The 14,207-nt window shown below is 49.6% G+C and overlaps 3 protein-coding genes across 4 annotated transcripts in view; 2 read left to right on the forward strand and 1 right to left on the reverse strand.

Annotated features, from left to right (window-relative positions):
- The window catches only part of RPL7A (ribosomal protein L7a), a 5,927-nt gene extending 1,600 nt beyond the window's left edge, over positions 1-4,327 (forward strand). The window contains exons 1-8 of one of the 2 annotated variants that reach the window (XM_014942760.1): positions 1-26; positions 589-709; positions 1,114-1,263; positions 2,047-2,187; positions 2,633-2,712; positions 3,041-3,171; positions 3,601-3,670; positions 4,159-4,327. In XM_014942760.1, coding sequence (XP_014798246.1) covers positions 24-26; positions 589-709; positions 1,114-1,263; positions 2,047-2,187; positions 2,633-2,712; positions 3,041-3,171; positions 3,601-3,670; positions 4,159-4,263 — 801 coding nt within the window. In that variant the 5' untranslated portion in view covers positions 1-23 and the 3' untranslated portion in view covers positions 4,264-4,327. The remainder of the gene's footprint in view (positions 27-588; positions 710-1,113; positions 1,264-2,046; positions 2,188-2,632; positions 2,713-3,040; positions 3,172-3,600; positions 3,671-4,158) is intronic. The other variant, XM_014942761.1, reaches the window with a different exon arrangement.
- Positions 4,328-4,941: 614 nt separating this feature from the next.
- SURF1 (surfeit 1) lies at positions 4,942-10,012 on the reverse strand. The gene is made up of 9 exons (XM_014942754.1): positions 9,834-10,012; positions 8,816-8,897; positions 8,564-8,691; positions 8,118-8,200; positions 7,750-7,941; positions 7,380-7,452; positions 6,841-7,003; positions 5,717-5,798; positions 4,942-5,473 (listed from the first exon to the last, which is right to left on the reverse strand). The coding sequence occupies exons 1-9, from the start codon at positions 9,894-9,896 to the stop codon at positions 5,407-5,409; spliced, it is 933 nt and encodes a 310-aa protein (XP_014798240.1). The 5' UTR covers positions 9,897-10,012; the 3' UTR covers positions 4,942-5,406.
- SURF2 (surfeit 2) lies at positions 10,001-13,982 on the forward strand. Its single transcript, XM_014942755.1, has 6 exons — positions 10,001-10,159; positions 10,518-10,672; positions 10,887-10,990; positions 11,429-11,623; positions 12,928-13,094; positions 13,882-13,982. The coding sequence occupies exons 1-6, from the start codon at positions 10,052-10,054 to the stop codon at positions 13,963-13,965; spliced, it is 813 nt and encodes a 270-aa protein (XP_014798241.1). The 5' UTR covers positions 10,001-10,051; the 3' UTR covers positions 13,966-13,982.
- The last annotated feature ends 225 nt before the right edge of the window (positions 13,983-14,207 follow it).

Genomic DNA, 14,207 nt, shown 5'->3' on the forward strand with positions numbered 1-14,207 from the left:
CCCTTTCTCTTCCGTAGTCCAAGATGGTGAGCGGCGGTCGGTGCGGGGCGGGGGTCGGGGCCATCCATCGCCATCCGCCCCCATCGCTGGGCCGCGGCCCGGTGGGGAGCGCCCACCGGCTTCTCGCTGGCCCCGGGGGGGCGGTGGAGGGGTGTTTCGTGCCCGGTTTGTGGTGATCGCCGACCGTCCCGGGAAGGCCGGGTCTGGGCCTGTCGGGGAGCGGGGCTGCGCGGCCGGGCCGCAGCGCTTTTCCCGGTGTAGGGCGGGCGGATCCCGGGCCGGGCTCGGTAGCCGGTAATCCGCCGTGGGGGTGTCGGGGGGCGCGGGGCTGGGGAGAGCCGGCCGCTTCTTGAGCGATTGTCGGCCAGCTGGAGGAGAGAATACGTGGTTTTAAACGGGCTCGTTCTCCGGGAGGTTCATAAACCTCCTAAAGCCGCCGCGAACGGGCTGCCCTCCCTGGAGGAGCGAGGCGGGGTGGGAGGCGGCCGGTGTGGGGGAGAGGGATGCGTTCCCCAGATGGACTGAAATTTGTTGAGTACCCCCGAGTGTCGGAGGCAAATGAAGAAAGAGTGTGTTTCTCCCTTTCAGCCGAAAGGAAAGAAGGCCAAGGGCAAGAAGGTGGCACCGGCCCCTGCTGTAGTCAAGAAGCAGGAGGCCAAGAAGGTTGTCAACCCCCTCTTTGAGAAGAGGCCCAAGAACTTTGGCATTGGTGAGTAGGTGGATATTGGGCTCAAGACTCTTTTGTTTTATAGGCAGATGTCTCAATTTTAATCAGAGGGGTGTTTTAATAAAGCTGTGGAGGGTAGAGTGTGATGGAGGCGGTTGCTGTCCTTCATTACGTATACAGAGGTGGATATGGACAATCTGCTGAATTTCCCATGTTATAAAGATTCATTATATGAATCTTGCTGTTTTGCACGTGGTGTGGTGAATCCACGCAGAGTCTGTAGTGCCACGTTTGCCTGGTGTGCAGATGATGTGAAAGAATATTTGCTATCTGAGTGATGGTGTGCTGACACAGAACCACCAAGATCACTGATGCACCCGTGCCTGCTCTGTCCTGTTCCTCTGTGGGTCTGGAACAGCTTTGAGTCCCAAGTCTGTGTTTTTTAGGACAGGATATCCAGCCGAAGCGGGATCTCACCCGGTTTGTGAAATGGCCGCGCTACATCAGGCTGCAGCGCCAGAGGTCCATTCTCTACAAACGCTTGAAGGTGCCTCCTGCCATTAACCAGTTCACGCAGGCTTTGGACCGCCAGACAGGTAAGGATGTGCTCCACGGAGTTCTCTTGACTCGGGTCCTTAATGGGATATGCTTCAGAAGAGGAAAGAAGTCAAATAAGACTTAGTGAAGAATGTCTTCAGAAGCATTTTAGGGAGGCTTTAATAGTCTTGAGTTTGCTGGTTTAAGTCGTGATAGCTGCTGTGTAGTTCACAAAGGGGTTTAGAAGATGCCAAAGCTCCCACTTAATGACCCAAATTCAGAGTTCTCCATTTTTCCAGCTTGATGAAGAAGATGGAGGCTTCTTCTAACTGTGTAAACAGATGGTCTGAGAAGTCTGTGTGAGTGCAGGCTTTGGGGAGAAGCCAGCATCACGGAATTGCTGGAGTTGGAAGGACTTGCTGAAACAGAGGGAGAAGGGACTTCAGGGTCTTCTGTGAATGAGTATAGTCTTTTTCCAGGGGACAGTGTCTGTGTACGAAACTTCCAACCTCTGTAGTCTAACTCCACTGTAGATACTGCAAAACAGGTTGTTTTAGAGGAGAAAGTGCATCACCTTTAACCATAATTGCTGTGGGGGGGTCCATAGGTGCTTCCTCATCCAGGCAGTGCAGGAGCTCTCCTTGCCATCAGAGGTAAATACAGGCTCTGGAGAGGCTCCCCTGGCTCTGCTCTCCTGCTGTGCAAATGATGCTAACTTTTTGCTGTCTAAACACACTTGATGACAACCACCAAGATCGCTGATGCACTTCCGTATTTTAAAAAAGTAATGCTTAGATTTTTCAGGTGAGGTAACTAACTAACTAGTAGGTGTTCTCTCCTAGCTACACAGCTTCTGAAGCTGGCACACAAATACAGGCCAGAAAACAAGCAAGAGAAGAAGCAGAGGCTACTGGCTCGTGCCGAGCAGAAGGCTGCAGGAAAGGGAGACACTCCAACTAAGCGGCCACCGGTCCTTCGAGCAGGTACCTTCATCCATGGACTTGGCTGCTTGCACACGTGGGAGTGTGGTGCTTGTGAGGGGAAGAGATGGTGCTCGGCTCCAGCCAGCCAGGATTGGACAAGCTATTGCAATGATGTATGAATTTCTTCACCTGAGCTCAAAGTGAAGAGCAAAATAGACGAGCTTTTTAACCCTGAGCTTTAGCAAATTGTCCATCTTCTCTGTGCCACTGAATAGATGTGAAAAGTTTTCATAACTTGGAATATCTTCTCTGTGCAACTGAATAGATGTGAAAAGTTTTCATAACTTTCATAATAAAGCTGGTTGTATGAGGTTTACATGAGAGCTCTGAAAATAGACTGAACAGAAGCTGCGCTGTGGAATCTCAGCTGGTTGTATGAGGCTTACATGAGAGCTCTGAAAATAGACTGAACATAATCAAAGCTTACCTATAACTTGTTTTTCAGGTATTAACAGTGTCACAACTCTGGTAGAGAACAAGAAAGCTCAACTTGTGGTTATTGCCCATGATGTAGACCCCATTGAGGTAAGTGCACTCGCTGGCGCATGTTCCAGGCTACCTGTGTAACTTAAGCTGAGGCCAGAGCTGGGCTTGGGGTGAAAATGCATTTTAGGATATTCATTGTGTGAAAAGAGAATGCATAAAAAGACTTAATTACCTGTGTGTGTTCATAGTTGTCCTGGCATTACAATGAGGCTTGGCCCTTGCAATGATGTATGAATTTCTTCACCTGAATCAACAATGGAGAACAAAACGAGCTTTTTAACACTGAGCAATTGCCACAGCCTGGCCTGATCCAAAGAATAAAAAGGTGTCCTCCCTCAGTTATACAGCATCCTCTGTTTCTTTTCAGCTGGTGGTCTTCTTGCCAGCTCTGTGCCGCAAGATGGGAGTGCCATACTGTGTCATCAAGGGCAAAGCCAGACTGGGGCGACTGGTCCACAGGAAAACCTGTACCTGTGTTGCTTTCACCCAGGTTAACCCGTAAGTATCCTGTGTGCCAACTGGACTTGCTGTAGTGGAGAAAACAAACTTCCTGTAAGCACAGACTCACAGATGGATAGCAAACTCGGGTCTCTAGTTTAAAGTAGTAAAACTAAAATACTACCTGTATAATGTCTAATATAGATGTCCTTTTGTATAAAGAGCTCTATTGGATCCTGAAGATACTCATTGCTTTGTTTTACCAAAATGGATAGTTGCTTTAAAATACATAAATGAAACTATTAACCTTAGTCTGAGCAATGGGAATGCAGGTTCCGAAAGCACTGGTGGTTGGTGTGATTAATCCTTTGTGAGTGATGCTGAACCAGAAAAATCACATTGCCACCATGAGCTCTTACATCCTGAGGCAAAAAAATTATGGGAAACGTTAAATTGAGGATCTCATGGAACCAAATCTGTCACCAACAGGGAGGATAAGGGAGCCCTTGCAAAGCTGGTGGAGGCTGTGAAGACCAACTACAATGACAGATACGATGAGGTAAGATTGACTGTGCTGCTCGTCTTGTCTTTTAGTTTGTGCTTTAAACATCCCCAAAAGCTTGCCAGTGAAATACTTGTTATGTCACTATGTCTGAAATAATTTTTAAGCATGTTGGTTGTCTTGTGCCTAGATTTGCTTGCAATGTATCCAGATTATTTAACTGAGGATGGGGTAAAATGTGAATGCTGTCACCAAGTTACAAGTAAATGGAGCTATCGCAGGGGTAGGGTTGTGGAGAGGGCAACAGCTTCTGCTCAGCTCCATCCCCCCTGTGTCATGGCTGAATCCACCACCATTCAATGGGGAAGGATTTTAAACTCCTGGATTACACGCTGCCCCGAAATGTAGTTCACTGCTTGAAAAGTGTAGGACATCCACGTTGAGGGAGCTCATTCCCTTGTGCAGAAAGGAGTGTAATTAAGGAAGTTTCAGTGATGTAGCAAGAGATTGTATGAAACATCTAACCTGTTCTCCCTTCTTTGCAGATCCGTCGTCACTGGGGTGGTAACGTCTTGGGTCCAAAATCGGTGGCTCGCATCGCGAAGCTTGAAAAGGCAAAGGCTAAAGAACTGGCTACTAAGCTGGGCTAAAAATGTACTGGATTGGACCGTGTTTTCTGTACATAAAAATAATAAACCCCCAGATGAAGTTTCAGTGGTCTCTATTAATGGGAGCATTCCAGGCAGTGGTTAGCAATTAGTATTGCCTTCCATTAAATGATGGCCTAGTGCTGCACAGAGCAGCTTATTACTTTACTTGAAACAATTGCCCTTCACTAGTCCTGTGCAGTGATTCCTCTCCTTTGAGCACACAGCCCAGCGGCAGCAGCTCCTCAGCACATTCTGTGCAATCACAAAATGGAATGGGTTTAGGCTAGTTCTGCCTTTAAGTCCAGTTTATGCAAATGCCTCTCAATTGGAAATGGCTCTAGATCATCTCCCTAATACTTAGCCATGGTTACACTCTGGGTGTTGTAGGGTATTACAGCATTTACCAGTCTAACCAGATGGGGACCTCCTGCGTCTTCCAGGGCTGAAGTGCTGGGGGAAGAATCTAGACCTCCTTGTTTTTTCTGTTCTTTCCTGATTTGCGACTTGGTCTTGTGGTGTGGGAGGCTACCAAGCTGCTGCTTGGGTTTGGTAGCCCTCATCATGCTCTTGTGAAGCCACAGCCTGCCTTGCCCATCCAGACCAGAGTATCCACAGGAAGCTTTAATTGAGGTCCATCACTGTTTTGATGTAAGATGCGCAATGCAAGTCACAAGGCAAGCCCTTATAGCCCTCTTTATTTATTCTGATGCAACTGCTTTGAACCACTCCTGACTTCAGGAATGACTACTCAGTGCAAAGAAATTGATTTACAAAATCCCTCATCATCTTTTGGAAAATACAGCAGTGGAGAAGTTAAAATGTAGCTTAAAACCAACCAGAATAGAAAATTGTATCCTTGACATTACTGCATAAACAAGGCTCACTGGAAGTCTCAACAGCCACATGACAATTTTGAAGTTCAGTACCTCCAGGCTGCAGCTGGAATCGCACTGGAAGGAGCTCATAGTCTCTGGTTGTTGCTTAAAGTCCTATTTGCAGGTTGGCAGCTGCACACAATTACTAAATGTGTTGCTGTGAAGCTCTGGGTGCTTCAGGTGGTTACTCGGGACTGATCAGACTGCTGTCTTCTAGAAAAGTCTGCTCTTGACTGTAGTACAGGAGAGAAGAAATTAGCCCTTCCCCTCACAGAGGTATTTTCTGTATAAATTTTCTGTACCACAAGAATGAAGTTGCGGCACATAAGCCATACCTGTGAAAGAAAACAAAATCACAGGGTTACATCTTCATTTCGAGATGGCCTGGACCTCCCTAAGTCAGCTGTGGTGCAATAAAACACAATTATTTCAAATCACCATGTAAATATTAAAATTAAAACTAGGCTCCTGGAGCTTAAGAGCTCATCCGGTCTCACTGAGGCAGGAGCAAGAATTACAGGTAAAGCTTTTAAGTTCAAAAGAAAGACGGAGGGTCAGTCACAAGGTGGGTGACTCACCAGGTGACAATGTACTGCATGTGCTCGTTCCTCAGGCTCACTCTTGTCTGGCCCCCGATGGGCCCCCCTGGGACTGTGCTTCCTGTGGGCACAACACAGCACACAAGTTACATCTCATCTGCACCACGTAGAGCTGCCCTTGTTAGCAGAAAGGGGGTGAAGGGGGTCAGTCATATGGGCACCCTGTTCCCCTTCCTCAGGCAACGATGTTCCCAAGTTACCAGCAAGGCCAGAGCTGTGGGGCAGGTGGCCCTATGGCAAGTGGGTGGTTGTGCCTGAGGCAGGGAACACCACCTGCATCTCCTTGAGCATCCTACTGTTCCCTGGGGCTGGCTGACTACCACCTCCAGAATAGCAAAACAAGCAGAGTGTACACAGAAGAGAAGAGAAAGATGCAACACCTTGTCGGGCTTGATGATCTAAAAAGTCTTTTCCAACCTGTGTGATTCTATGATCTCTTCACATCATGTGGGAGGTGACTGTCCCCCTGTACTGGGCACTGATGAGGCCCCACCTCAATTACTACATTCAGTTTTGGGCTTCTTATCACAAAAAAGACATTGAGGGGCTAGAGTGGGTCCAGAGAAGGGCAACGGAGCTGGTGAGGGGTCTGGAGAACAAGCCCTATAAGGAGAGGCTGAGGGAGCTGGGGGTGTTCAGCCTGGAGAAAAGGAGGCTGAGGGGAGACTTCCTCACTCTCTCCAACTCCCTGAAAGGAGGGTGTAGCCAGGGGGGGTTGGTCTCTTCTCCAAAGTCACAGGCAACGGGACAAGAGGAAATGGCCTCAAGTTGCACCAGGGGAGGGTCAGATTGGAGATTAGGAAAAATTTTTACACGGAAATGGTTATTAAGCCTTGGGATGGGCTGCCCAGGGAAGTGGTTGAGGCACCATCCCTGCAGGTATTTAAAAGATGGGTTGACATAGAGCTTAGTGACATGGGTTAGTGATGGTTTTTCATCAGAGTTAGGTTGGTGGTTGGACTAGATGATCTTAAAGGTCCCTTCCAACCTGGACAGTTCTATGACTCTACCTTTCCAAATACCCAGGGGAAATACCTAACTGAGTGGAAAGAGGGGGAGAGTGTTTTAAATAAGAGGTGGGGTCAGGTTCCTCTGTGACTTACTGAAATCCGCGTCGATGAAGATGGGCTCGGCGCCGGTCACCTTGGCCATAGCCTCCAGGTTGCGGTAGTGCCAGCGGTTTTTCTCAATGTTATTTTCAGGCACAAAAGGTTTCCGGGTTTCTGATAACCTCACCACCCCAGTGAGATCGATTTCATCTTCAATCTGAAGAGAAGCACAGAGGAGAAAAAAGGAATCTTTCAAGATTCATTTCACGTTCTGGCATACCAGGTCCTGGCATAAAAATACAGCACTTGTGGGGTCTGATTATAAATCAGCTGGTTGTGCCCTGCAGTGGGGCAGTGCTGGAACACAGCAGGGAAAAGGGCAGAACAAGAACAGCTCCTTGTTTGTAAAAAACATCATTTACTTAACAAAAATGTGGGAAGAAAAGGTGTGCTGCCTTTGAAAAGTGCAATGACTATTTAAGTAACCTCCCGTGATGCTGAACATGGCTCCTGCCTGTCTCGGTGTGTCCCCAGTGCCCCTGGGTAGTCCCAGGGCAGAAAGTAACACACACTGTTCCCCGTATCCCCCTTACCTGTCCCTTCAGCCTGGTCTCTGGTTTCAACTTCTTTTTGGGCACAAATCCTCGGTTGACTAAAATCGTGACCCTGGAGTTACATAAAGAAATACTGCTCATGAGTGAAAGGAAGGTTATTTTTGCTGCTGCCTAGAACTAGGTACCAAAGAAAGAATATGTTTGGTGCCTCTATTTTTTTTTTGTCATCTGAGTGCACATTATAAGGGAATTTAAATACAATTTCAAATCAAGCCTCCGTGATGTAACAAGACTGTGAGAGATGCTTTTTAAGGGAGAGGGAGCAATTTATATAAAGCAAACCACCATGATTCAGCTTTTCAAAACAGAAGCGAGCTGCTGACATGAACCATGACTTTCAGCACCTTACCCTAGGTCTGTGCAGTAGAAAGGAGTAATGACATTGGCTCCGTTCTCCGGGTGGGATGTCAGCCTCCCGGCTTCTCTGGCTTCTCGCTCAGGGTCCACAAGTGACCGTGGCAACATATAGAGCTCCTTGGAGTGGTCAAAATGCCCTCGGACCTTTACGGGTCTGTACTCCAATTCCTTCAATTCCATGGGGCTGCACAGAACAAGATGAAAACAAAATCATGGCTGCAACGGGCAAATCAAGGCCAATGCTTCACTCTAGAGCCAGATGGCAAACAGAAACAGAACACAAACACTTCATGGAATAAGGAGCTGCCTTAATATTTTGTTACTATCAGAGTGATAGTATCAGAGTCTCAATTTCCTTACTCTAATGTGAGAGGGATGGGCTCTGATGTAATTCTTGAGGCCAGTTGTGCAATCAAATCTAATTTCCACTTTCGTCGCTGAACCTGAAAGTACACAAACACAAAAGCAATTCCTTACAGTAGAACACAGCAATGTAATAACCCCAGCCAGCCCTAAAATCATCCTAAGTTCCTCCTCAGACCTGGCCTAATTGGGCCAGAGTAATTGGAGATCTGGAAATGGTTACTGACTTTAATTTGAGGAAATATTTAAACTGAAATAAAAGCATAAAAAATAAGACTCTCTTCTTTAAAGACTTACAAATGTACACTTGGAAAACAGAAAGGTAGATTTAGAGCAAATATTTAACCTGTATGTGATTTGAACTAGATTAAACAACCAGAGATGGAAAAAACTGACAGCCCTCAAGTGCTCATCTCTTCAAAAAATGAAATATTTGTTTGTACCTGCCAAGTGCCAAGACAGAACGTGGTCAGAGGGACCAGGAAAAGGCCCCATTTGAGTATGATGTCCTCTCCAGGTGCTTCAGCTGCTGTTGTAGAACCTCGTGGTCTGCAGAACCTCAAACAAACATCTAGAGAAAAACAGAACGAGGAACAGGATTTGTACAGGAGAGGAAATGCCAAATTCCTGCAGAAAATGTCAACTCTTGGTATAAAGTTGAAACAGGGCAGAAATCCAAGTAAGTATTTTCTTACCTTTAGTCTTCTGGACCAGACCAGAACCTGCTTTAGTTAGGGAATACCCAAAAAATGTTCTTCTGATCAAGCAATGTGATACCTACATGAGATAAGAAACATCCTTTGTAGTGTCTCTGCTCTGTAAAATTGGTATCTGGATGGTATCAGTTGTCTCAATGACACATATCAAGGGGTAAACAAAATTTCATGCAATCATTTGAGCAACTGTCAGTGAAACACTACAGGTTAGGTTATAATTATGTTTTTAAAAAAGCAAAACAAAAGAAGCAAAAGCAAATTCCAATTACAGACCTGACTATAGCACAGCAAATGATCTGTCCCTTTCCATCTATGCTGTCAGCAAACACACACACCATCTTAATTTGGCCTTGAAATAAATGCCAGCCAAGCACCTGCCCTCCCGCTTCCTCCCCTTCCCGCCACGCTGGAGCAGCACAGATTTCCACCCTTTTTGCCACGGATTCCGGTCACTTTTAGCGCCGCTTCTCCCTGAGCAGTGCACCCGGAGCCCACACCGCGACGGGGGGCACCAACCCACCACAGCCAAAGCCCGGGCCCGGGCAGGGGAAGGGGGGAGCCCGGCCGGGTGCAGGTACAGAGCCGAGCACCGCGGGGGGACGGGGCCTGGGCAGGATCGGGGCCTCGCCCGGCCTGGCCCCGCTAGGGGAGTACAGAAGGAAGAGGGCAGGTACAGAGCTGAGCACCGCGGGGGGACGGGGCCTGGGCAGGATCGGGGTCTCGCCCGGCCTGGCCCCACTCCCCTCGGCCCTCACACGGCCCCGCTCCCCTCGGTCCTCACCCGGCCCCGCTCCCTTCGGCCCCGGCCCCGCTCCCCTCGGCCCTCACCCGGCCCCAGCCTCGCCCGGCCTGGCCCCGCTCCCCTCGGCCCTCACTCGGCCTCAGTCCCGCTCCCCTCGGCCCTCACCCGGCTCCAGTCCCGCTCCCCTCGGCCCGCACCCGGCCCCTCTCCCCTCGGCCCTCACCCGGCCCCTCTCCCGCTCCCCTCGGCCCTCACCCGGCCCCGTCGCTCCCGCAGCAGCCGCGGCCCGGCGCGCAGCAGCAGCCTCCCCGTAGCCATGGCAACGCCGCCACCGCTCCCCGCGCCGCCTCCGGCCCACACAGCCCCGGCGCGGGCGGGCCCCTCTCTGGCCGCCCCTCTCTATGGTGCCGGCTGCTCCCCGGCGGGGCCGGCACCGGAAGGGGAGGTGAGCTCCTCTCTGGCCGCGCCTCCCTATGGCGGGGCCGGGGCCCGCTGGCGGCGTGGCCATGGCTGACGTGCCCGAGGAGGAGCGGCTCTTCCTGCGGCAGCACCCGCTCCTCAGCCTCGTGGAGCCGGGCAAGGTGGGGCTGGGGGCCGGGCTGTGGGGTTCCTGAGGGGATGCCGGGGCCGCCCCCGCAGGGGGGCCATGAGGGGGACCGGGGCCTCCTCCCTAAGGGGTTGGTGAGGGGATGCCGGGGCCGCGTCCCCTGAGGGGGCCGTGAAGAGGGGACGAGGCCGGTCGGTAGCAGACCCGGGAGGGTACCCCGGCAGATGGGCTCGGCCACGGGGAGCTCCTTGGCCTAGAGGCCTTTCTCCCGCCGTGGAAGTCGGAGGAGGGCCGGGGAGGGGGACGCTGGTGGGAGCTTGAGGTGTCTCCTGCCCTCCCCAGCGCTGGGGTAGTCCCCTGGGCTTCCCTGACCCGAGGTCTCCTTTCCTCAGGTGAGATGCAGGCTGACAGGCCACGAGATGCCGTGTCGGCTGTCGGAGCTGCAGGCTTACACTAATGGCAAGAGGTACCAGCGGCTGATCAAGACAGCCAGAGAGTTTGACTACGGCAAGTTTGAGCCCCATATAGTGCCCAGCACAAAGAATCTGTACGTATTCTTCCCTTTGTGTGTTACGCTTCACGCTTGTTCAATCTCAGACATGAAGTGGTCAAGCTTTCTTGAGTGTTTATGGGTTTTGGGAGGCTGAGAAAGTCTTTATAAACTATTGACTTTGAGCATAGTGCTTGTAAGTGAAATGTTATTAAGTAATAGCTTACTTAAGTTCTGTTGCTGGCTCTTTTTGTCTCTCTGTGTCTGTCAGACACCAGCTCTTTTGCAAACTGACGCTCAGACACATCAACAAGTTTCCAGAGCACGTGCTGCGTCATGTCCAAGGGAAGCGCTATCAGAAGGCCCTAAAAACATGTAAGTGGCTTTTCTGAAGATACATCCAGCTGAGTTTTTTTTTCCCCTGAGCTGCTGAGGTTCCAGTACCTGTACCTGAAGGAAGGGGATCCATTTTCTCTAGATTGACAGTAACAAACCATTGTTGCTGTGTGTGCTGGGAAGGAGGATCCCAGGTATAAGGAGTAATTGGCCTCTAGCAAATACTTTGGAACATCCTTACTTGAGAGGAGTGGTTCTAAAACTTCCCCAGAGAGGGTGGTTCACACATCCAGCACTGTCTCTGTGTTGATATCTTTCCTGTCTTTCATGGTCCATAGTATTGCTGTACATTATATGAATATACATATTAGAATTGGAGCTCAACATACCTTTGAGCTGCATTTAACATAAGCTAGAGCTGGAAATGACCAAGGTGACTGGGTGGCCTTGCTCAGTGCTGCCCCATCGCACTGTTAGATGAGGAGTGCCAGAAGGAAGGAGTGGAGTATGTCCCTGCCTGCCTGCGGCACAAGAAGCAGCAGCGGACGCAGCACGCTGATGACCAAATGAACGGGAGCAGGCAGCCTTACAGAAATGAGGAATTTTGGGAGCCAAAGTCCAGCGATGAGGATGGAGAGGAGACAGATGACAGCATGAGTGACCTGTACCCACGTGAGTAAGAATGTTGGTATGATCTGTATCCTGAAGAGGGTTAGTTAGCTCATTTTATCCCAGCTTCTTTATACTGCTCCCATGCCGGAGGTGTGTGACTTCCATCCAGTTGGGGCTTCTTGGGTTTGGAAAAGCTTACCACCACCAAATCAGAAATAATTATCTGTATCCCAAAGAGAGTTAGTTAGCTCATTTTATCCCAGCTTCTTTATACTGCTCCCATGCCGGAGGTGTGTGACTTCCATCCAGTTGGGGCTTCTTGGGTTTGGAAAAGCTTACCACCACCAAATCAGAAATAACAGTTATCACTAAGAAATAACCAGAGTCGGATCACATCAGGTGGGAGGGGAGGGATACCAGATCCACTAGGATTTGCTGCTTTAGGTTATCTCTACTTTCCTTGTTTCTCAGCAAATCCTTGAGTCTGAGAGAAGCAGGTCAGGCCTTTGTGCTGACTTACATCTGGAGGTGCTGCCTTGCTGCAGGGGTGTAACACAGTCAAACCACAGCACCCCCTGTGCCCAACGGGTCCCAGAAGGGGGCTAGTGACAGCACCAGGCACCTTTCTAATAAAACACCAGCGTGTTTATTTCCAGAGTATTTCAGCAGTGACACACATATGCTCAGAGACTGGAAATAGCTTGGCAAATCACCTTTAAGATGCCTTCAAAGTAAGATTAGGGGGAGGCAGAGCCTGTCTGCACAGGGAACTCATCCTGAGCTAAATCTTTCTATTTTAGCTGCACTCTTCCCAGAAAAGAGCCCGGCAGCTCCACAAACCACAAAGGGCAGCGATGACTTTGTTTCTTCCAGTTGGGGCTTCTTGGGTTTGGAAAAGCTTACCACCACCAAATCAGAAATAACAGTTATCACTAAGAAATAACCAGAGTCGGATCACATCAGGTGGGAGGGGAGGGATACCAGATCCACTAGGATTTGCTGCTTTAGGTTATCTCTACTTTCCTTGTTTCTCAGCAAATCCTTGAGTCTGAGAGAAGCAGGTCAGGCCTTTGTGCTGACGTACATCTGGAGGTGCTGCCTTGCTGCAGGGGTGTAACACAGTCAAACCACAGCACCCCCTGTGCCCAACGGGTCCCAGAAGGGGGCTAGTGACAGCACCAGGCACCTTTCTAATAAAACACCAGCGTGTTTATTTCCAGAGTATTTCAGCAGTGACACACATATGCTCAGAGACTGGAAATAGCTTGGCAAATCACCTTTAAGATGCCTTCAAAGTAAGATTAGGGGGAGGCAGAGCCTGTCTGCACAGGGAACTCATCCTGAGCTAAATCTTTCTATTTTAGCTGCACTCTTCCCAGAAAAGAGCCCGGCAGCTCCACAAACCACAAAGGGCAGCGATGACTTTGTAACAGACAGCGAGGATGAGGGGGCCAAGCGAAACGGCGACGTGAACGGAGAGGCCGGTGGAAGAATGGATGTTGGCAGAGGCATTGGCAAAAAAAGGGGAAAGGTGGGAGTCCTGCTGCCACATGCAGCAGCAGCAGGGGAGTGGGGGACTGGGATTCCATCCTGTAGGTGTCTGGCTGATCTGTTCCCATCAGCAGAAGGTGCAGAGCTGTTCAGAATAGACTTTCCCTGTATGCCAGCCACCAACTTGCATCCTGTGAGGTGTGAACTGCTCCCAGTAAATGTTTATCCTGTCTGTGGTAACTAGAGATGTTCCTGCCTGTAGAAATAGCTCATCTTTGGTGGGATCCTGCTGCACGCTCTCTTTAATAGGGAAACTGAAGTGTGTCTTGTGGGTGCTGGAATCTCCCTGTACACACACAAACAAAAGTGAAGCCCTTTTGAAGTCACAGGGTCCTTCTAGATCCTTCTTAAGCATCTTTTGTGGAACTGGGCAGGTCCTGCCTTCCAGGACATACCCTGGTCCTTCTGAGTCTGGGAAAGAGGGAAATGTTACATACGTAAAGATGGGTAACTCTCTAAGGCAGCTCTCAAGGGAGGGGCTGGATCATTTACAACCTGATCAAACTGGGAAGTGAAAGCTGGCAGAAGTTTAGGTTCATTTCCATAAGGAGAACATCACTGTTTGTATCCAATGAAACCACCACCTCTGTGTCAGAGAAAGGGCTACCAACCTGCAGGGCAGGACAAGGAGAGATCCTGGCTGGCTGTGACCAGGGCTGAGCTCATTCTGCTGGTAAAGGAGACCACCCTCAGTTTCTCTTCCAGCTGCCTTGGGCAGGGCTGGATTTGGGGTTTGGAAAAAGCTGATTGACTTTTTTTCTCCACAGAAACAGTCAGGCCCTTTAAAGAAGAAATTCAAGAGTCATCATCGAAAACCCAAGAACCTCAAGAAAGCAATCAACGGCAAATAAATTTTATGATAAATACGCGGCCTGAAGCCTGTTGTATAACAATTCCAGAGGGTGCAGAAAGCTGGCTGACGTGTTTGCCTGTTCCACGAACAGTTACAGCTGAGGAGGGGAATAGTGGGGTGGAATTAAGTTGTCTTCCAACAGCCTCGAGCTACTCACCACCACTATAGGAAGGATGATGGCTGCAGGGAAATACAGGCAGCCCAAGGCTCAGATCTCTGTGGAAAGATGATTTTCAGTAG

Source organism: Calidris pugnax, unplaced genomic scaffold, assembly GCF_001431845.1.
Source record: "Calidris pugnax isolate Ruff unplaced genomic scaffold, ASM143184v1 scaffold102, whole genome shotgun sequence".
In the NCBI taxonomy this organism is placed as follows: Eukaryota; Metazoa; Chordata; class Aves; order Charadriiformes; family Scolopacidae; genus Calidris; species Calidris pugnax.